A 23385-nucleotide genomic window follows, 5' to 3' on the forward strand; every position below is an offset into this window, starting at 1 on the left:
ACTCCAGCCTGGGAGACAGAGTGAGAACCTGTCTCAAAAAAAAAAAAAAGAGAGAAATTTTAAAAAAGAAAACAACACCAAGGGCTGTAACTTTAAGATCGTTAAATGAACTAATCACTGCATTAAAAAATGATTACTTTATGATCCTAAGACATATGAGGCCAATACCAGGAAGGGGGTTGATTTCCCAAACCAGAGGCAGACCCTAGACTCTAACACAGTTAAGGAAAGGCCAGCAAGATGACAGTCCCCAGTACAATAGAAGTTACTGTATTTTATTTGTTGTTTTTCTTTTGTTTTTTTAGAGATTGGGGTCTTGCTCGATTGCCCAGGCTGGAGTGCAGTGGTGGGACAATAGCTCACTGCAGCCTCCAGTTCCTGGGCTCAAGCAATCCTCCTGCCTCAGCATCCTGAATAGCTAGGACTACAAGAGTACACCACCACACACACCAAAACAATTTTTTAAATGTTTGTGTAGAGATGGGGGTCTTGCTTTGTTGCCCAGGCTGGTCTCCAACTCCTGGCTTCAAGGGATCCTCCCACCTCAGCCTCCCAAATTGCTGAGATTACAGATGTGAGCCACCACAACCAGCTAGAACTTACTAATTTTAAAATTAAGAACTTAAAACTTGAGCAGCTAGAGCACCAAGATTTTTCTTTGTCCCCAAATAAGTACAGTTGCAGGCATAGAAAATCTGACATCTTTGCAAGAATCATCGTGGATGTAGACTCTGTCCTGTGTCTCTGGCCTGGTTTCGGGGACCAGGAGGGCAGCCCCTTGCACTGCCAAGAAGCATGCCAAAGTTAATCATTGGCCCTGCTGAGTACATGGCCGATCAGGCTGTTTTTGTGTGCCTGTTTTTCTATTTTACGTAAATCACCCTGAACATGTTCGCATCAACCTACTGGTGATGCACCTTTGATCAATACATTTTAGACAAAAGTGGTTTTTGAGTCCAAAGATCAGGGCTGGGTTGACCTGAATACTGGATACAGGGCATATAAAACAGGGGCAAGGCACAGACTGATAGCAGAGCAATCACCACCAAGCCTGGAATAACTGCAAGGGCTCTGCTGAGGTGCCAAGGGAAACGAGGATGGAGGAAGGAATGAATGTTCTCCATGACTTTGGGATCCAGTCAACACACTACCTCCAGGTGAATTACCAAGACTCCCAGGACTGGTTCATCTTGGTGTCCGTGATTGCAGACCTCAGGAATGCCTTCTACGTCCTCTTCCCCATCTGGTTCCATCTTCAGGAAGCTGTGGGCATTAAACTCCTCTGGGTAGCGGTGATTGGAGACTGGCTCAACCTCGTCTTTAAGTGGTAAGAACCATATAGAGAGGAGATCGGCAAGAAAAAGAGGCTGGCATTCGCTCTGGAAATATCTGTCCATCAGAAGTTGCTTTCCCCCAGGCTATTCAGGAAGCCACGGGCTACTCATCCTCCCAACCCTTCTCTCTGACTTTGGATCATCTACATAAAGGGGGAAGACAGAAAAAAATCCTACCAGTGAGTTGAAAATACAGGAAAGCCTATTTCATATGGGTTAAAGGGTAGGACAGTTGAATTTCGTGAAAAGTCTGAATTATATAGGCTTTGAGCAAAGAGTTTTCTTAGTGTGAAGCAGAAGAGGTAACATAAAGAAAGATGTATGGGGCCAGGCATGGTGGCTCACACCTGTAATCCCAGCACTTTGGGATGCCGAGGTGGGCGAATCGCTCCTGGGCGAACTCAGGAGTTCAAGACCAGCCTGGGCAACACAAGGATACTCCATCTCTACAACAGCATTACGAAAATTAGCTGGGCGTGGTGGCGTGCACCTGTAGTCCCAGCTACTCAGGCGGCTGAGGTGAGAGGCGGAGGAGGTTGCAGTGAGTTGAGATCATGCCACTGCATTCCAGCCTGGGCAACAGAGTAAGACCCTGTCTCAAAAAAAAAAAAAAAAGATGATGTATGTTGTATGAAAAAAGGAAACAGATGATTCAACAGCCTGTTTTGTGGGGTAATGAAAAGTCACCCTGGGAACCGGGCTCCAGCCCTCGTTCTACCACCCACCAACTACATGTCCTTGGCAAGTCATATCAATTATCTGAGTTTCTGTTTTATAATCTACAAATAGGTTATCTCTGGCAGCTTAATAATAATCAGGGTTAACATTTACTAAACAGTACATGCCAGGCCATGTGCTATGTGCTTTTCTGTGAGGTAGTTACTGCTATTTACAGAAATAGTAGATGCAGAGACCAAGGTGCTGAGTTAAATGATTAGGCCAACGAGGTTAGTACATGCTGAGCCAGGACGGAAGCCCAGGCAGGCAGGCTGGCTTCCGCAGCAATGCTCTTAAGAACTATGTTACATCCAGTGCTGATAAACTGACTCTTTGTGGGGGGGGAAAAAGCCCTGAGTTTAGCATTTGCCAGTTTTCTACCACATAAACACTCCCATTATGGCTTCTTTCTTTCTTTTCTTTTCTTTTCTCTTCTCTTTTCTTTCTCTCTCTCTGTCTTTCTCTCTCTCTCTCTCTCTCTCTTTCTGCCTTTCTCTCTCTCTCTCTCCCTCCCTCCCTCCCTCTCTCTCTCTCTCTTTCATTTGTTTGAGACGGAGTCTTGCAGTATCACCCGGCTGGAGTGCAATGGCGTGATCTCAGCTCACTGCAACCTCTGCCATTCGGGTTCAAGAGTCTCCTGCCTCAGCCTCCTGAGTAGCTGGGATTACAGGCGCCCGCCACCATGCCCGGCTAATTTTTTTGTATTTTTAGTAGAGACGGGGTTTCACGATATTGACCAGGCTGGTCTCAAACTCCTGACCTCATGATTCGCCTGCCTTGGCCTCCCCAAGTGCTAGGATTACAGGCGTGAGCCACCACACCCAGCCACATGATTCTAAAAAATAAGAAGATGAAGTGTTATTCCAAACATCTGATCTCCATTGAAGAACCATGCAATCTCTCTGGGTTGGTAGAGGTCAGAGTTAGTGGCTCTCCCCGATTTCTGTGAGAAATCACTATTCCACCGTCACAAGGGATAAAAGGCATCCTGACTGACAGTTGACACCTATTTCCACAGTGAAAGATACATCTAGTGCTTTTAAAGGGGAAGTGGTTTGTCTGAGACACTCTGTTTCAAAGCAGAGAGGATTCCGAAGCTATATACATCCTTACAGAGAGCAATTCTGATGGAAATGCAGGCCATGTTTCCTGGGGGAGCTCGTCCTAGGGGCTGGAGTACATTCTCTGATGTCAGAGGAAATGCAAGATTCCTTGAGGCCTGAGGGAACCCATGGTATATGCAAGTCCAAGTTTCAAACTCTAGTTCCATATGCATTCTTCCAGGACACATACTGCTTGAGGTTAAAAAAAAAAAAAAAAAAAAAAAAGTCACATAGCTGCCATTATATGGATTTCAGGATCTTTTTTTTTTTTTTTTTTTTTTTTTTTTTGACATGGAGTCTCGCTCTGTCGCCCAGCCTGTAGTGCAGTGGCATAATCTTGGTTTACTGCAACCTCCGCCTCCCAGGTTCAAGTGATTCTCCTGCCTTAGCCTCCTGAGTAGCTGGGATTAAAGTCACGCACCACCACACCTGGCTAATTCTTTATATTTTTTGGTAGAAACAGTGTTTCACCATGTTGGCCAGGCTGGTCTGAAACTCCTGACCTCATGCGATCCACCCTCCTCGGCCTCCCAAAGTGCTGGGATTACAGATGTGAGCCACCACACCTGCCCGGAGTTCAGAATCTTGGGCTTCATTATTTGTGTTTAAATAGATCATACAGTCAGGCGCAGTGGCTCATGCCTGTAATCCCAGTACTTTGGGAGGCCAAGGTGGGAGCACTGCCTGAGTTCAGGAGATGGAGACCAGCCTGGGCAACATGGTGAAACCCCATCTCTACTAAAAATACAAAAACTAGCTAGGTGTGATGGCACACACCTGTAGTCCCAGCTATTCAGGAGGCTGAGGTGGGAGGAGCCCAGGAGGTAGAGGTTGCAATGAGCTGAGATTGCGCCACTGCACTCCAGGCTGGGTTACTGAGCCAGATCCTGTCTCAAAAAAAAAAAAAAAAAAAAAGAAGGAAGGAAGGAAGGAAAGAAAGAAAGAAAAAAAGAGAGAGAGGAAGGAAGGAAGGAAGGAAGGAAGGAAGGAAGGAAGGAAGGAAGGAAGGAAGGAAGGAAGGAAGGAAGGAAGGAAATACATTCAAACGAACAGTTCAAAATGAAGTTACATACATAAGGATGTGTCATGAAACATCTCCCTCTCACACTTCTCCCCAGCCACCCAGTTCTCCCTTCTAGAGGCAACATGTGAAATCCTTCTCAAGCTACAATCTTCTTGAAGGTGTGGGCTTTGGGCAAAAGCGTTCATTCAGTAACCCCAGAAACTCGTTCTGTTTCTCCATAGGATTCTCTTTGGACAGCGGCCATACTGGTGGGTTTTGGACACCAACTACTACAGCAACACTTCTGTGCCCCTGATAAAGCAGTTCCCTGTCACCTGTGAGACTGGACCAGGTAAGCATCCCAGCCCCTGTAGAGATAGAAGCTGGTGGACCTCGTTCATCTGTTATGGATGAAACTGACCTTGAGGGCACATGAGGAAAGCCATTCCTTTGTACTTTTGTCATGCTCTTCAATTGGCACAAATTAATTCACTTCAGCAATGCTTTCCTGAATAGCACAGTAGTATTGGAAATCTGCCTGTTTCAGAACCTGGGTGGAGTCCAGAGAGGTACGGGCACCCACGGGCAAAGGCTCATGAGAGTCACTGCCCTGCAGCGCTGTGTCCTGAGAAAGGAGGGGGCAGAAGCTTGAGCTCCTGGGGGTCCTTCCCAATGGCCCGGCCCACTGGATGTGCCCTCCTGAGCTGACCGTCCAATCCCTCGCGTACCTACATTTTATTAGTTACAGCCAGATGGGTACTGTCAAATCAAATGATAGATTTTATTTTCAGTATGTAATAGGAAGCCCCCTCCCTCGCCCTAAAGTCTCAGCTGCCCTCTGAGACTAGTACCCTCTAAGGTACTAGCATCCCTTCCTCAGAGACCCTTTCCTGACCCCAAAACTAGGGAAGGTCCCTTAGTTATTCGCTCTCACAGACCATTCATTCACCTCAGAGCATTCACTCATTCAGCTGTTACTTACCAAGCACCTACTGGGAGCTCTACGCTGTTCTATGTGCTAGGGATACCTCACAGACACAAAGATCCCTGCCCTTGTGGAGCTGAAATCTGAATAGAGGAGGTGAAATATACAAAAATTGTAATAAATAAGTAAACTAGGCCAGGCGTGGTGGTTCATGCCTGTAATCCCAGCACTTTCGGAGGCCAAGGTGGGTAGATCACCTGAGGTCGGGAGTTCAAGACCAGCCTGGCCAACATTGTAAAATCCTGTCTCTACTAAAAATGCAAAAATTGGGCCGGGCGCGGTGGCTCAAGCCTGTAATCCCAGCACTTTGGGAGGCCGAGATGGGCGGATCACGAGGTCAGGAGATCGAGACCATCCTGGCTAACACGGTGAAACTCGTCTCTACTAAAAAATACAAAAACCTAGCCAGGCGAGGTGGCGGGCGCCTGTAGTCCCAGCTACTCGGGGGGCTCAGGCAGGAGAATGGCGTAAACCCAGGAGGCGGAGCTTGCAGTGAGCCGAGATCGCGCCACTGCACTCCAGCCTGGGCGACAGAGTGAGACTCCGTCTCAAAAAAAAAAAAAAAAAAAAAATTGATCGGGCGTGATGGCACATGCCTATAGTCTCAGCTACCTGGGAGGCTGAGGCAGGATAATTGCTTGAACCTGGGAGGCAGAGGTTGCAGTGAACCAAGATCGGGCCACTGCCCTCCAGCCTGAGTACAGAAGGAGACTCTATCTCAAGAAAAAAGTAAACTATTAATATGTAGGATAGGCCAGGCACGGTGGCTCACACCTGTATTCCCTGCACTTTGGGAGGCTGAGGCCGGTGGATCACCTGAGGTGAGGAGTTCAAGACCAGCCTGGCCAATATGGTGAAACCTCGTCACTAATAAAAAAAAATACAAAAACTTAGCCGGGCGTGGTGGCAGGCACCTGTAATCCCAGCTACCCAGGAGGCTGTGGCAGGAGAATCACTTCAACCCGGGAGGCAGAGGTTGCAGTGAGCCAAAATCGTGCCACTGCACTCCAGCCTGGGCAACAGAGAAAGATTCTGTCTCAAAAAAAAAAAAAAAAAAAAAGTTCAAATGAATTATCCAAGGTATATAATTAGTTACAGGGAAGAAGAAGGGAGGGAGGAAGAGAGGCAGAAAGGAAGGGAGGAATGGAGGAAGGGAGGGAGGGAGGGAGGAAAGAAAGCCTTTATTTATCTATGGGGTTCCCTGGAAAGCAGGCTGAAATGGAGGTTCACATGCAGGAGTTTAGATACTCTGAGGAAATATATTTGTAGCAGGGAAGGAACAAGAACAGGGCAGAAGGAGAGGTCCAGTTGTGATTCTGCCTCATCCAACTCCACAGGGAGCTCTGAAGCTGGGGATGGCTCCTCAGAGTTGGCCCCAGTTGGGTCAAGGGAATCAGATCCCGGGGAGAGCGTAACCTTGACCAAGGCGACTCTGTTCAGCCCAGGGCAATGCCCGGAGAAGGCTGAGAGCAGAGAGCCATCTGCCATCACACTCTCAACAGCTACGAAATAAGTCCTGCAGTTCAGGAGGGAGGTCTGGGTGGCACATCTCAGGACCCTCTGTCTCTCAGGGTAGAGGAATTAAGAATGGGATGGGAACCAGACTGGGCATGGTGGCTCACACCTATAATCCCAACACTTTGGGAGGCCAAGGGTGGGAGGATTGCTTGAGCCCAGGTGTTCAAAACCAGCCTGGGCAAACAAACAAACAAACAAACAAACAAAACACATTTTAAAAATTTGCTGGGTGTGGTGGTGTGCACCTGTGGTCCCAACTACTCAAGGGGCTGAGGCAGGAGGATTGCTTGAGTCCAGGAGGTCAAGGCTGCAGTGAGCTATGATCATGGCACTGCACTGCAGCCTAGGAGACAGAGCAAGACCCCATCTCTAAAAAACAAACAAACAAACAAAAAACGGAACCGGTTGCAGGCGGGGTTAGATAGCGTGGTCAGAGTAGGACTCACTGAGAATGTGAGATCTCAGTCAAGTCTTAAAGGATGTGAGGGAGTAAGTTTCTGGCAGAAGAGCTATGAAGGGCTGTCTGGCCAGAGAGGATCGCCATGCAAAAGCCCTGAGGTGGGAACGTGCTTGGTGTGTTTAAAGGAAAGCAATGAGGCCAGTGTAGCCAGAAGAGTGTGCAAGGTGAGAAGGAACAAAGATGTGGAGGGCAGATCAGTTTGTAATTGTACGCCCAGTATACTGATTCTTTGTGTAATCTCCAGACTGCATTTAACTGCAAGAGCAGGGATCCTCTCTGGTTTTGCTCACCATTGTATTCCCAGAGCCTTGCACAATGCTTGGTGCATAGTAGATGGAAATTTGTTAAATAAATGACTTATGGATAACGAATAGATGGGAAGATGGGTGGATGGATGGGGGGTAAACAGATGTATGAATGGGTAGATGGGTGGATAGGGGGATGGCTGGGTAGATGATGCACTGTCTCCCAGATGAGGACTTTTTCACCTGTACTCATTCTCTTTCCTGCCCTTTAGGGAGCCCCTCTGGCCATGCCATGGGTACAGCAGGTGTATACTACGTGATGGTCACATCTACTCTTTCCATCTTTCGGGGAAAGAAAAAGCCGACCTACAGATTTCGGTAAGAAGTCACCACTGGGGTGTAGGTGGTGGAGGGCAGGAGGCGGCTCTCTCTGTAGCTGACACATCACGTGCTCTTCCTCACATACCCCTAGCCCACTCCCACACCTGGGCAGGCACTGATTAAGAGTTGTGGCAGTTTGGATAAGGGTGAAACTCAGAGTCACGGAATGTTTGGGCTGAAAGGGATCCAGTAGTGCAATCCCTTGTTTTACAGATAAGGAAACAAGGCCCAACACCACGAAGGGACTTATAAAAATCAGGTAGTGAGGTAGCAGTAGGGCTTAAATAAAAACCCATGTCTGTACCAACCACAGAGTCGCCCACTCAGGTTAAAATAACCAGAGAAACAGAAGATATTCCTATTACAGAGAATTCCGGGTGTGCAGCCACAGTGCAAATCCTTTTTATTTTAGTTTTTGAAACGGGGTCTCGTCTGTCATCCAGGCTGAAGTGCAGTGAAACGGTAACGGCTCGCTGCAACCTCTACCTCCCAGGCTCAAGCGATCCTCCCACCTCAGCCGTCTGAGTAGCTGGGACCACAGGCCACACACCACACCCAGCTAATTTCTCATATCTTTTTGTAGAGACAGGGTTCTGCAATATTGCCCAGGCTCAGGCTGGTCTTGATCTCAAGCAATTGGCTTGCCTCAGCCTCCTAAAATATTGGGATTACAGGCGTGAGCCATGGTGCCAGCCCATGCAAATCCTTAATTATCAAATAGATAAAACAGGGAGGTTAAAATTCATATATACAAGGGTTCACCACTTGCCACAGGCATCTTTCTTTTTTTTTTTTTTTTTTTGAGACGGAGTCTCGATCTGTCGCCTAGGCTGGAGTGCAGTGGCGCAATCTCGCCCCACTGCAACTTCTGCTTCCTGGGTTCAAGCTATTCTTCTGCCTCAGCCTCTCGAGTAGCTGGGACTACAGGCTCGTGCCACCACACCCGGCTAATTTTTGTATTTTTAGTAGAGATGGGGTTTCACCATATTGACCAGGCTGGTCTCAAACTCCTGACCTAGTGATCCGCCCGCCTCAGCCTCCCAAAGTGTTAGGATTACAGGCGTGAGCCACCATGCCCGGCCTACTTTTTATTATTATTATTATTATTATTTTTGAGATGGAGTTTCGCTCTTGTTGCCCAGGCTAGAGTGCAATGGTGCGATCTCGGTTCACTGCAACCTCCACCTCTTGGGTTCAAGCAATTCTCCTGCCTCAGCCTCTCAAGTAGCTGGGATTATAGGCATGCACCACCACACCCGGCTAATTTTGTAATTTTTTTTTTTTTTTTTTTTTTAAGTAGAGAAGGGGTTTCACCTGTTGATCAGGCTGGTCTCAAACTCCTGACCTCAAGTGATCCACCCACCTCGGCCTCCCAAAGTGCTGGGATTACAAGCGTGAGCCACCGTGCCTGGTCAATTTTGATTTTTTTTTAAAGATACAGGGGTCTTGCTATGTTGCCTAAACTGGTCTTGAACTCCTGGCCTCAAGTGATCCTCTCACCTTGGCCTCCCAAAGTATTGGGATTACAGGTAAGAGCCACTGCACCCAGCCCCCAACAGGCATCTTTGGGCTTTTGAGTACCGGCTTTAATTTACAAAAATTCCACTGAGAGCACCTAAGTTTGCTAGGCTCCAACATTCCTGCCGGGGCTGTTTTCTTTTCTGAAGGATCTGCACCTGTGTTCTGTTATGGTTGCCTCTTCCGTTGCAGGTGCTTGAATGTCATTTTGTGGTTGGGATTCTGGGCTGTGCAGCTGAACGTCTGTCTGTCACGAATCTACCTTGCTGCTCATTTTCCTCATCAAGTAGTTGCCGGAGTCCTGTCAGGTATGGGCTGATCGGACTCCCTTCCTCCTCCCCCCAACCCCATTCCATTTCTCCCCCTAACGAGGACAAAATCCCAGCATTCCAGCCACATCCTGTGTGTAATCGGTACTGTGAGCATTTCTGTGGGTTCAAAGTCAAGAATGAGCAAGTTGAAATGATTAATTTCTGTAGGAGTGCCCAGATCCATAGAATGAATTGTGTAGAAGTTACCATGCATCAAATTAACTAACCAAATTGAATTAGCTTGAAATCTCGGAGCTTTTTACAATCTTTATTTCTTACTGATCTTCAACAGGCCCTAATTTACTTTTCAGGGAATCTGCCAAATTTAACAAATTAACACGGTGTCCTAGGAAAGCTCTTTATTTAAATACATTCATTTGCAAACCTAATAGATAACTGCAGTTGATCTCTTTTATAGGTTCAGAGTTTTGAATATCTGTGTTTTCTTAGATCCAGTTAACAAGGGTAAGACAAGATTTAGGTTAAACATAAGAAAGATTTTGTGGGAGGCACTACAATATAAGACCTTAACAAAACTGTGGAATTTCTCCCCTGGAGATTTGTAAGAACAGAACACAGCAGCATTCAAAGAAGAATGTTGAGAACAAGGGAGATGATGGTTTCATGGTAATCACAAAAGTAACACAGCATTTAGTAGTGGGTTCTATGTTTGAGGAAGAACCTGGAAGCCATATCACATGAAAAACCTGGGAATGTTTAGGTTAGAGAGAATAACTGTCCAAATGTGTGACAGAGGGACTAGACTCATCATTTACTAACTCCTGCAGAAAGAACTGAGAAAATAGACAGTATTAGAGGGGGACCAGTTTCACACAGACAAGGAAGAACTATTCAGCAATCAATTCCATTCAAATATAAAATGGACTGTTCTAGTGGAGGTGAGCTCCCTACCTCTAAGGGTACTCAAGTAGAGATAGGAGGACCTCCTGGTAGGAAATTTGCGTATGGGGGGAGAATGTACGTGATATGGCACCTCCATCTGAAAGAGTCTATGTTGAGGGCAGACTGGAGTCACACATGCGAATAAGCCAGGCGACCCTCCAATCTGCCATCTGTGATTTAATTCCACAGTCACAGAACGGATGGCATGTCACCCACTGCTCCAAACCCACCTCTAGCAAAGGTCCCAGATCCTTCCTATCTCTCACAGTAATTCTTTCTTCCACTCAGGCATTGCTGTTGCAGAAACTTTCAGCCACATCCACAGCATCTATAATGCCAGTCTCAAGAAATATTTTCTCATTACCTTCTTCCTGTTCAGCTTCGCCATCGGATTTTATCTGCTGCTCAAGGGACTGGGTGTAGACCTCCTATGGACTCTGGAGAAAGCCCAGAGGTGGTGCGAGCGGCCAGAATGGGTCCACATTGACACCACGCCCTTTGCCAGCCTCCTCAAGAACCTGGGCACCCTCTTTGGCCTGGGGCTGGCTCTCAACTCCAGCATGTACAGGGAAAGCTGCAAGGGGAAACTCGGCAAGTGGCTCCCATTCCGCCTCAGCTCTATTGTAGCCTCCCTCGTCCTCCTGCACCTCTTTGACTCCTTGAAACCCCCGTCCCAAGTCGAGCTGGTCTTCTACGTCTTGTCCTTCTGCAAGAGTGCGGTAGTGCCCCTGGCATCCGTCAGTGTCATCCCCTACTGCCTCGCCCAGATCCTGGGCCAGCCACACAAGAAGTCATTGTAAGGGATGTGGAGTCTTCAGTATTTCAAGTCAACAACTGTGCCAGGGATTGAGGGGGACTAGTATTTGAAGCAATGGGTGCTGGTATTTGGAGCAAGTGACATGCCATCCATTCTGCCATTGTGAAATTAAATCACAGATGGCAGATTGGAGGGTCGCCTGGCTTATTCCTATGTGTGACTCCAGCCTGCCCTCAGCGTAGACTCTCTCAGATGGAGGTGCCATATCACATACACCCTCCCAGCATAAGCAAGTTTCCTGCTAGGAGGTCCTCCTCTCTCTACTTGAATACTCTCACAGGTAGGGAGCTCACTCCCACTGGAACAGCCCATTTTATCTTTGAATGGTCTTCTGCCAGCCCATTTTGAGGCCGGAGGTGCTGTCGGCTCAGGTGGTCCTCTTTTACAATCCTAATCATATTGGGTGACGTTTTTGAAAAGCTAATGAAAAGCTATTGAGAAAGACCTGATGCTAGAAGTTGGGTTGTTCTGGATTTTCCCCTGAAGACTGACTTACTTGTTCTTCTGTCAGATATACAAAAGTAAGACTTCCAGGTAGGGTCAGATCACAAGCCCAGGCTGGAGATCCTAACTGAGAATTTTCTACCTGTGTTCATCCTTACCAAGAAAAGGAAAAAGGAGCTCTGAATCTGATAAGAAAAAAAGGCTACATAAGGAGGAGTTTTTAGTATGTAGCGTATCATGCAAGTGCTATGCCAAGCCATGTCTAAATGGCTTTAATTATATAATAATGCACTCTCAGTAATGGGGGACCAGCGTGAGTATAATTAATAGGTGGTTAGTGGGGTAATTCTGCTTCCAGTATTTTTTACCGTGCATACACGGTCTTTGTATTTCCTTGGATTTCTGAATGGCTGCAGTGACCCAGATATTGCACTAGGTCCGAACATTCAGGTATAGCTGACATCTCCTCTATCACATTACATCATCCTCCTTATAACCCCCAGCTCTGCTTTTTCCAGATTTTTCCACTGGCTCCACATCCACCCCACTGGATCTTCAGATGGCTAGAGGGCAACTCTGGTGGTGCTTTTGTATGTTTCAATTAGGCTCTGAAATCTTGGGCAGAATGACAAGGGTAGGGCCAGGATTTCTCTCTCAGAGGTCACTCCAGTGTTTCTTTTGATTCCCAGAGGGTAAATATGACTCCTTTCTCTATCCCAAGCCAACCAAGAGCACATTCTTAAAGGAAAAGTCAACGCTTTCTCTATTTTTTTTTTTTTTTTGAGACAGGGTCTCACTACATTGCCCAGGCTGCTCTTGAATTCCTGGGCTCAAGCAATCCTCCCACCATACCGCAGCCTCCTGCATAGCTGGGACTACAGGTGCAAGCCACTATGTCCAGCTAGCCATCCTTGCCTGTTTTTCTTTTCTTTTCTTTTGAGACGGAGTCTTACTCTATCACCCAGGCTGGAGTGCAGTGGCACGATCTTGGCTCACTGCAACCTCTTCCTCCTGGTTCAAGCAATTCTCATGTCTCAGCCTCCTCAGTAGCTAGGACTACCGGCGCGCACCACCATGCCAGGCTAATTTTTATATTTTTGGAAGAGATGAGATTTCATCATGTTGGCCAGGCTGGTCTCAAACTCCTGACCTCAAGTGATCCATCTGCCTCGGCCTCCCAAGGTGCTATGATTACAGGCATGAGCCACTGCGCCCGGCCCTCCTTGCCTGTTTTTCAGTCTCAGCTGATTTGCAGAGTATTTCTTCCCCACACCGCCCCCCACCAAAAAAAAAAGCTGAAGCCTATTTATTTGAAAGTCCTTGTTTTTGCTACTAATTATATAGTATACAATACATTATCATTCAAAACAACCATCCTGCTTATAACATCTTTGAAAAGAAAAATATATATGTGCAGTATTTTATTAAAGCAACATTTTATTTAAGAATGAAGTCTTGTTAATTACTATATTTTAGATGCAATGTGATCTGAAGTTTCTAATTCTGGCCCAACTAAATTTCTAGCTCTGTTTCCCTAAACGAATAATTTGGTTTCTCTGTGCCTGCATTTTCCCTTTGGAGAAGAAAAGTGCTCTATCTTGAGTTGACCAAGAGTCCCATTAGGGATAGGGAGACTTATAAAGCATCCACAGGGGCAAAGGCAGAGTCGAGCACATAAACGAAGGCCCAAAATCAGCAAAGAACCAGAAAGATTCAGAGTTGGCCAAGACTGAACATTGGCTACCAGAGCACAAGTCAGCATGAGTTGCTCTATGGCATCAAATTGCAACTTGAGAGTAGATGGGCAGGGTCACTATCAAACTAAGCAATCAGGGCACACAAGTTGCAGTAACACAAGACTAGGCCAGCTCTGGCATCCAGTAACTCACTGTCAGCAAGATTTTGGGTTATAGTTCAAGAAAGTCTAAACAGAGTCAGTCACAACACCAAGGAATGCTCAAGGGAGCTATTGCAGGTTTCTCTGCTAAGATTATTTCATCCTGGGTGCAGGGTTCTACCTCCAAAGACCTCAAATCATCACCGTATCCCTGGATTTCCTGAGGGTGAGATCTGCTATTTCACATCAGAACTCTGGAGTCTGTATATTCAGGGAAGATTGCATTCTCCTACTGGATTTGGGCTCTTAGAGGGCATTGTGGGAACTAGGCCCCTCACAGAATCAAACGGTCCCATCCAGGGAGAAAGAAATAGTCTTTTTTTTTTTTTAATAGAGATGGGGGGTCTCACTATGTTGCCCAGGCTGGTCTTGAACTCCTGGGTTCAAGTGATCCTCCTGCCTCAGCCTCCCAAAGTGCTGGGATTCCAGCGTGAGCCACTGCACTTGGCCAGAAATGGTTTTGATCTGTCTGAACTGAACCCTACTGCTGAGGCACAGCCCCATCCTTGATAATCTATTTGCTCCCAAGGACCAAGTCCAAGATCCTTATAAGAGAGGTCTGCCAGAAAGTAAATACTGCCCCCACTCCCTGAAGTTTATGAGGTTGATAAGGAAACATAACAGATAAAGTTTATTGAGTGCTAACTTTATGCCAGACTCTGTTCTATGTACTTTGTTTATACAATTAACTCGCTTGGTTCTCCCAGCATCTCTGTGATTTGGCTACTGTCATTTATCCTCATATTACAAATAGGTCTGGAGGGGTTAGGCATCTTGTCCAGAATGGTGGAAATAGGTTAAGGATCAGGCAGTCTGGGCTGAGCATGGTGGCTCACACCTGCAATCCCAGCACTTTGGGAGGCTGAGGTGGCAGATCGCCTGAGGTCAAGAGTTCGAGACTAGTCTGGGCAACATGGTGAGACCCCATCTCTACCAAAAACACAAAACATTAGCCAAGCGTGGTGATGCATGCCTGTTGTCCCAACTACTCAGGTGGCTGAGGTGGGAGGATCCACTGAGCTCAGGAGGCAAAGGTTGTAGTGAGCCGAGATTATGCCACTGCACTCCAGCCTGGGTGACAGAGTGAGACCCTGTCTCAGAAAAAAAAAAAAAAAGAAGAAGCAGGCAGTCTGGGCGGGGCGCTGTGGCTCAAGCCTGTAATCCCAGATACAAAATAATCATTTTGTAATATAGCCGGCTTATTTTATTTATTTATTTATTTATTTATTTATTTATTTATTTATTTTGAGATGGAGTCTCGCTCGTCTCCCAGGCTGGAGTGCAGTGGCGCAATCTCGGCTCACTGCAAGCTCTGCCTCCCGGGTTCACGCCATTCTCCTGCCTCAGCCTCCCGAGTAGCTGGGACTACAGGCGTCCACCACCATGCCCGGCTAGTTTTTTGTATTTTTAGTAGAGACGGGTTTCACCGTGTTAGCCAGGATGGTCTCGACCTCCTGACCTCGTGATCCACCCCTCTCAGCCTCCCAAAGTGCTGGAAATACAGGCGTGAGCCACCGTGCCCGGCCTATAGCTGGCTTATTAGACAGAACAATTTGATCACTCATCTATTCCCCAAGTTATAGATTTATGTCCACTTTAGAAATGGTTTGTGAGGCAAATTTAAGTGACTGATGACAGTTTTAAAGCAAGGTCCATGTCATGTTATGGCATAATTTGGTAGAATGTTCTAGCAGTGTATCAGTTTTCAGGTGGTAGGCTTGAGGATGATATAAACACACACACACACACACACACACACACACACACACACACACACAATGCAATTCTATTAATGCCCAAGGAAAATAGACCCATTAAGGAAGTCCAACTTCTGCTGCCTGGACCAGTGCTGCCACAGCACACACAGACCAAAGGCTTAGGTTTTTGTGGTTCTGGAGTCTCTTCCTATTCTATTTCTATTCCATTCCATTCCATTCCATTCCATTCCATTCCATTCTAGATGGAGTGTCATTCTATTCTAGATGGAGTCTCACTCTGTCACCCACGTGGGGGCACAATGGCACAATCTCAACTCACTGCAACCTCCAACTCGTGGGGCTCAAACGATCCTCCAGTCTCAGCCTCCCGAATAGCTGGGACTACAGATGCATACCACCATGCCTGGCTAATTTGTTTATTTTTTGTAGAAACGGGGTCTCAAGCATCCTCCTGCCTTAGCCTCCCAAAGTGCTGGGATAACAGGCATGAGCCACTGCACCCAGCCATGTTTTTGATTTTTAACAAAATTGTAACACCTTTAAAAAACACCTTTAAAAAAATGTATAACAAGGCCAGGCACGGTGGCTCATGCCTGTAATCCCAGCACTTTGGGAGGCCAAGGCAGGCGGATCACCTGAGGTCAGGAGTTCAAGACCAGCCTGGCCAACATGGTGAAACCCCGTCTCTACTAAAAATACAAAAAATTAGCCAGGCGGGGTGACACATGCCTGTAATCCCAGCTACTCAGGAGGCTGAGGCAGGAGAATCGCTTGGACCTGGGAGGCAGAGGTTGTGGTGAGCCCAGATTGCACCATTGCACTCCAACCTGGGCAACAAGAGTGAAACTCCATCTCAAAAAAAAAAAAAAAAAAAAAAAAAAAAATTGTATGACAGCTTGAGATATAATTCACAATACCATACAATTCACTCATTTAAAGTGTATAATTCAGTGGTTTTCATTCTACTCCAACCCACTCAAGCCTAGGCAACCACTAATCTACTTTCTGTCTCATAGATTTGCCTATTTGTGGCATTTCATATAAATAGACTCCTACAATATGTGGCCTTTTGTGTCTAGCCTCTTTCACTTAGCTGTTTTCAAGGTTTATCTGTGTTGTAACATGTATTGGTACTCCATTTCTTTTTATGGACAAGTAATATTCCATTGTATGAATATATCACATTGTATGAATATACCACATTTATCTGTTTATCAGGCCAGGCATGGTGGCTCACATCTGTAATCTCAGCACTGTGGGAGGCTGAGGCAGGAGGATTACTTGAGCCTAGGAGTTCAAAACCAGCCTGGGCAACACAGGGAGACCTGTGTCTACAAATACTAAAAGATTAGCTGGGCATGGTGGCACATGCCTGTAGTCTCAGCTACTCAGGAGGCTGAGGTGGAAGGATGGCTTGAGGTGGAGATGGAGGCTGCAGTAAGCCACTGCACTCCAACCTAGGCAACAGAGCAAAAGCCTGTCTCCAAATAATGATTGAATGAATGAATGAATGAATGATAAATAAATAAATATTTGTTAATTAGTTGATGGGTAACTGGCTTGTTTCCACTGTTTGGCAACCACAGGCACGCACCACCACATCTGGTTGTTTTTTGTTTTTGTTTTTTTTTGTAGAGACAAGGTCTCACTATGTTGCCCAGGCTGGTCTCCAACTCCTGGGCTCAAGCAATCCTCTTGCCTTAGCCTCCCAAAGTGCAGGGATTACAGGTGTGAGCCACCTCACCCAGCCAGGTGGTCAGATTTTATGTGAGGAACTTTCAGTGCACTCCTCCATTTGCATTGCCAATGTCTTTGTTTGTCCAACAGGCGTTCCAGGAACATTTCATTTGCAGACATGTCTGCATATCTGAAATTCCAGCTGTAATTAATTGACTCATTGTTTGCGACTTGTCAAAATTTGCTGACTTGTTTTCTGAAAATCATGACTTTAGCTGCTGAATTACTAATATTCATTGACTTCACTCTGCAGTAACTGCTGAACTAGGCTGTAAGGCCTGTTTGTGTGAATACGATAGGACTATACCATTTGTATGCAAAAGTTTTTCAAGTGTCTTCTCGATAATAGAAAACACTCTGGCTAGATAGCCTTCTGGTTATGTGGTTAAGGAAATAATTGACTAGAAGTGGCATGAAGAAGCAGGCAACAAAAATCACTTCCATCAGGGAACCAAGACCTTCGTTAATCAGAGGGAAAACTAGTGATTTTCTAATCCAGTGATGGACAATTCGAAGCTCAAAGTCTAATTTCAGGGAGAAAGGTTAAAAAGCTGCATCCAACCGGGCGTGGTGGCTCAAAGCTGTAATCCCAGCACTTTGGGAGGCCGAGGTGGGTGGATCACCTGAGGCCAGGAGTTTGAGACCAGCCTAGCCAACATGGTCAAACCCCATCTCTACTAAAAATACAAAAAGTAGCCAGGCACAGTGGCACATGCCTGTAGTCCCAGCTACTGGGGACGATGAGGCAGGAGAATCGCTTGAACCTGGGAGGTTGCTGTGAGCTGAGAATGCGCCACTGCACTCCAGCCTGGGCAACAGAGTGAGACTCTTGTTTGTCTCAAAAACAAACAAACAAATAAATAAATAAATAAATAAAATACAAAGCTACGTCTGGACTGGACGTAGTGGCTCATACCTGTAATCCTAGGACTTTGGAAAGAGGCCCAGGCAGGAGGATTCCTTGAAGCCAGGAGTTCAAGACCAGGAGTGCAACATGACAAGACCCTATCTCTACAAAAAAAATTTTTTTTTAATAAAAATTAGGCCGGGTGCAGTGGCTCATGCCTGTAATTCCAGCACTTTGGGGGACGAGGCAGGAGGATCACTTGAGGTCAGGAGTTCGAGACCATCCTGGCCAACATGGTGAAACCCTGTCTCTACTAAAAATATAAAAATTAGCTGGGCATGGTGGCCCGTGCCTGTAGTCCCAGCTACTCAGGAGGCTGAGGCAGAAGAATCGCTCGAACTCGAGATGCGGAGGTTGCAGTGAGCTGAGATCTTGCCATTGCACTCCAACCTGATGACAGAGTGAGACTCTGTCTCAAAAAAGAAAAGAAAAAAAAAATTAGCCGGGCATTATGGTGTTCTCCTGTAGTCCTAGCTACTCGGGAGGCAGAGGTGGGAAGACTGCATGAGCCTGGGAGGGTGAAGCTGCAGTGAGCCATGATTGTGCCACTGTACTCCAGCCTGGTGACAGAGCAACACCGTGCCTCTAAAAAGATAAATACAGAAAAATAAAGCTGCATCTGGGCTGCTCTTCTCAATAAAAGAAAGAAGTCTATAAATATTTTTTATTTGTCCTGAGTTGGCCTCTATTTCAAAAAAGAAAGTTGCTCACTATAAATTCTACCCAAAAATTTTTTTCATTTCATGAATATAGAAATGAAGGCCAAGAGAGGTGAAGTGGTGCGTCTAAGTCACATAACTCACATGTTCACAGGTCTCTTTATTCTCAGCAAAGAGCAGTCTCCTCTCTGCCAGTCTCCTGCGTATGTTTGGGCTGTGGTGTCAACGTGCAGCTGTTGAAACAGAAGTAAAAGACATATGTAAACAGTACAGTCAGATTATTTGAGCCAGACTGAGGCCTTATTAACCAAATTAAAGGCAAAGCTAGAATAATTGTGTTTGAAGTGGCCTTCTCCTAATTATGTTATGGGTTTCTCTCTTCTTTTACTTTTGTAAGTCTCCCCAGGACACAAGGGTAATAACTAACTACAACCAGAACAGCTGGGTGTGTTTGTGGAGTTTGGGTTTTTTTTAGCAAGAAGCTAGTTTTCCAGCCAGCAAATTTTCAATACTTTCCTTTCTGCCACCTCCTCACTTTCTTCTGCTCTTCTCATTCCATAGTTACTGCCCTCAGAACAGTTCAACTCAGCTTCAACACTAGAATGGCCTCATGCTGCTCCATCACAGAACTGGGGATTCTAATCCTTTATTATTCTGTGCTCCTTTCTCTCTCTCCAGAGGCAAAAAGAATGAAAACTGGGGCTGGGCGCAGTGGTTCACACCTGTAATCTCAACACTTTGGGAGGCCGAGGCGGGTGGATCACTTGAGGTCAGGAATTCGAGACCAGCCTGGCCAACATGGCAAAACCCAGCCTCTACTAAAAATACAAAAATTAGCCAGGCATGGTAGCACATGCTTGTAATCCCAGCTACTCGAGAGGCTGAGGTAGGAGAATCACTGGAACCTGGGAGGCGCAGGCTGCAATGAGCTGAGATTGTATCACTGTATTCCAGCCCAGGAGGCACAGGTTGCAGTGAGCTGAGATTGCAGCACTGCACTCCAGCCTGGGTGGCAAAAAAAAAAAAAAAAAGGAAAGAAAAGAAAAGAAAAAATAAATTTGTGGGAAAAAAGGATGAAAGTCAAATTTATTTCCCTCCATTGTGAACTGTTTTGAGATTCTTGACAGAGGCATGCCACCTTTGAGGGCACGAATGTCATCTTTTCTACTCCATCTTTCATTCTAATCTTCTACCCCGGCTGATTGGCAATGCTGCCGCTGATCCCTGCTTGATCCACCCTGGCCATTAACTCAAATGAGCCTTTTGAGAGATGTAATTTGGCTTAATTGATTTAATAAGCTGGGTGGCAGCTGGGCGCAGTGGCTCACGCCTGTAATCCCAGCACTTTGGGAGGCCGAGGCAGGCGGATCATGAGGTCAAGAGATCGAGACCATCCTGGCTAACAAGGTGAAACCCCATCTCTACTAAAAATAGAAAAAATTAACCAGGCATGGTGGTGGCAGGCACTGTAGTCCCAGCTACTCGGGAGGCTGAGGCAGGAGAATGGCGTGAACCCGCGAGGCGGAGCTTGCAGTGAGCCAAGATCGCACCACTGTACTCCAGCCTGGGCGACAGAGTGAGACTCCGTCTCAAAAAAAAAAAAAAAAAAAAAGCGGGATGGCATAAATCTGTTTCTTTACTTAGATCTTTAAACTGCCAAGGTCTTTCCTGCCAGTCGATTTGTTCCCTACACAGTGACTGCAGTGGAATGACAGGGGCGTCATCTCTCCTTACAGACTGCTGTGAAACCACTATGGACACCCCTGCACCAAAGCCTCCAAAGGGCTCCTCAGTGGAGAAGCCTTAGGTGAGGCCCTGACTCCTGATGGGTATTAGCGTCCATCGGGGAGAAGCTGACACAGCAGCCTTGGTCTTTGATCTGGCTCTCTGAGCTTTGTCAGCAGGCTCACTAGCTACAGTGGCCGCCAACTGTTATCTCCAGAACTATGCCCTTTCTCATTTTTCACCTGTGCTCTGCACAGCGATAAGATACTCTGCACAGCTTCTAGGAACTTCCAAAGGGTAAATGATCCCAAAAGTAAAGACTTCATCAACTGGTGAGTTAATTTATCCTCCAGTTAGGAGATAGCTGAACTCAACCCACTTTGTTGTTGTTGTTGGTTGAGACACGGTCTCACTCTCACCCAGGCTGGAGTGCAGTGGCCCGATCATGGCTCGCTGCAGCCTCAACCTCCCAGGCTCAAGTGATCCTCCCACCTCAGCCTCCCGAGTATCTGGGACTACAGGTGCATGCCACCATGCCCGGCTAATTTTGGAGGTTTTTGGTGTTTATTTGTAGAAATGAGGTCTCCTTATGTTGTCCAAGCTGGTCTTGAACTCCTGGGCTCAAGCAATCCTCCCACCTCAGCCTCCCAAACTGCTGGGATTACAGGCATGAGCTACTGCACCTGGCTCAGGTCTGTCTTAAGTAGATTTGTCACTCTAAATTCCAAAATCTTTCCCTCCCATCAGGTCTACTCTTTAAAACTGGAGTTGTCCCATCTGAGTTCACATAAGTAAAATGACTCTTGGCTCCAGGCCTCTTGTGCTGAATATGTTACTAGGTACCCACAGATGTGCACATCATTAAATACAGGATAAAATGTGGAGTCAGATTGAGAGTCTTAGCCAAAGAGTGAGGGGGAAATAGGCAGGGCTGGCAAAGAGCCACCTATTGTAAATTTGGTAAATAAACTGCTCTCCCCAAAAAAGGCTCTGGGTGTACTTCATATTGTTGTTAAATCACCAGGGAGAAGAAAGAGTAAAACAAAACACATTCTCAGATGAACAAACAAAGAACGTAGTTAAGACAAACTCTGCCTAACACTGGTGCTGAGTGATTCTCAGCTTGGATTGGACTTCTTCAGAGAAGGTGGAAGAGATGACATACTTCTCTGTTGTCTCATTGCTGTAAAACTCATGTCCAATACTGTTGGCACACACTCCCATTTTAATTTGTTTGTTATTAATGAATAATATCCTAGCCGGGCACAGTGGCTCAAGCCTGTAATCCCAGCACTTTGGGAGGCCGCGACGGGCGGATCACGAGGTCAGGAGATCGAGACCATCCTGGGTAACCCGGTGAAACCCTGTCTCTACTAAAAAATACAAAAAACTAGCCGGGCGAGGTGGCGGGCACCTGTAGTCCCAGCTACTCGGGAGGCTGAGGCAGGATAATGGCGTAAACCCGGGAGGCAGAGCTTGCAGTGAGCTGAGATCTGGCCACTGCACTCCAGCCTGGGCGACAGAGCGAGACTCCGTCTCAAAAAAAAAAAAAAAAGAAAAGAAAAATATCCTAATTTAATTGTTTCTTACTGTCCAAGTTAAGGTTGAGAAAGAAAAAAAAAAAAATCCCAGGCCAAATAGCCTTCTGATGAGGTTGTTTTGTTTTTGTTTTGTTTTGTTTTTTTTTTTTTTTTTTTTTTTTTTTTTTTTTTTTTTTTGAGACAGAGTCTCGCTCTGTCGCCCAGACTGGAGTGCAGTGGCGCGATCTCGGCTCACTGCAAGCTCCGCCTCCCGGGTTCACGCCATTCTCCTGCCTCAGCCTCCGGAGTAGCTGGGACTACAGGCGCCCGCCACCTCGCCCGGCTAGTTTCTTTTTGTATTTTTAGTAGAGACGGGGTTTCACCGTGTTAGCCAGGATGGTCTCGATCTCCTGACCTCGTGATCCGCCCGCCTCGGCCTCCCAAAGTGCTGGGATTACAGGCTTGAGCCACCGCGCCCGGCCTGTTTTGTTTTTTTGAGCCGAGTCTCACTCTGTCGCCCAGGTTGGAGTGCAATGGCACCATCTTGGTTCACTGCAACCTCTGCCTCCCGGGTTGAAGCGATTCTCTTGCCTCAGCCTCCCAAGTAGCTGGGATTACAGGTGCCCACCACCCTGCCCAGCTAATTTTTGTATTTTTAGTAGAGAGAGGGTTTTACCATGTTGCCCAGGCTCATCTCGAACTCCTAACCTCAGGTGATCCACCCACCTTGGCCTCCCAAATTGCTGGGATTACAGGCGTGAGCCACCGTGCCCCGTCTCTAATGAGGATGTTAAGGTAAGAATTTATTAGCAAAGTGAACTTTAAATCATGTGTAAACTTTAATAATAGTTCATTCCACTGTGTGTTTCCTTGCTTCCCGGTTGGTAAATACTAATTCATACCCATGATGTATTATTTTTAAAATACTATATAGCCCCTAAAGCTTACTGCAAATATCTATCCACCTCCTATTTCTTACAGTTCCTTGATTCAATGTCCTGTTAGTTTCTCTGACTGTTCAGTTTCGTATTCTGAATTCTTGTGTTTCATGTTTAAAAAAAAGAAAAAAAAAGTGTGAGTCTTCTTCTGTAGAAATGAGGTCTACATTACAGCCTGATTCTGTAATAGTAATTGAAGAGTCAGTGTTACTTTTCTGTAAATGTTTCTTTGGCATCTCTGATTTATTTGACTTCTGAAATCTAATTTCTTCCTCTTTCTCCTTTGAAAAAGTAGGTCCCTTCCACTTGGTTCATTGTGGTGAGCCCTGAGCAATGTCTAGAGATTGATCTTCCAGCAGACAGTGGATCGATTCCAGGAAGGTTTTAGTACCCGGCCTGTCTTTGCAGTTCTGCAATCCTCAGAGTCTCCAAACTCTGATGCTAGCATTTACATTTTCCTGTGCACAGGGACAAAACTACGAAGACTTTTTGCTGCAAAATGAAAACGCACTGTCTGATCTACCTTGTAACTGCTGTCTACTTTA

The 23385-nt window shown here is 46.3% G+C and overlaps 1 protein-coding gene and 1 long non-coding RNA gene across 2 annotated transcripts; one reads left to right on the top strand and one right to left on the bottom strand.

Moving 5' to 3' along the window:
- The first annotated feature begins 824 nt into the window (after positions 1-824).
- On the top strand, positions 825-13184 carry G6PC1 (glucose-6-phosphatase catalytic subunit 1). Its single transcript, XM_001112333.5, has 5 exons — positions 825-1327; positions 4400-4509; positions 7638-7743; positions 9457-9572; positions 10767-13184. Exons 1-5 carry the CDS (start codon positions 1098-1100, stop codon positions 11276-11278), a joined length of 1074 nt encoding a protein of 357 aa, XP_001112333.2. The 5' UTR covers positions 825-1097; the 3' UTR covers positions 11279-13184.
- On the bottom strand, positions 1032-3383 carry LOC144335723 (uncharacterized). Its single transcript, XR_013406846.1, has 2 exons — positions 2789-3383; positions 1032-1725 (listed from the first exon to the last, which is right to left on the bottom strand). It is a non-coding gene; the product is annotated as an uncharacterized LOC144335723 (long non-coding RNA).
- Positions 13185-23385: the final 10201 nt, after the last annotated feature.

This window comes from Macaca mulatta, chromosome 16, assembly GCF_049350105.2.
Source record: "Macaca mulatta isolate MMU2019108-1 chromosome 16, T2T-MMU8v2.0, whole genome shotgun sequence".
Taxonomy (NCBI): domain Eukaryota; kingdom Metazoa; phylum Chordata; class Mammalia; order Primates; family Cercopithecidae; genus Macaca; species Macaca mulatta.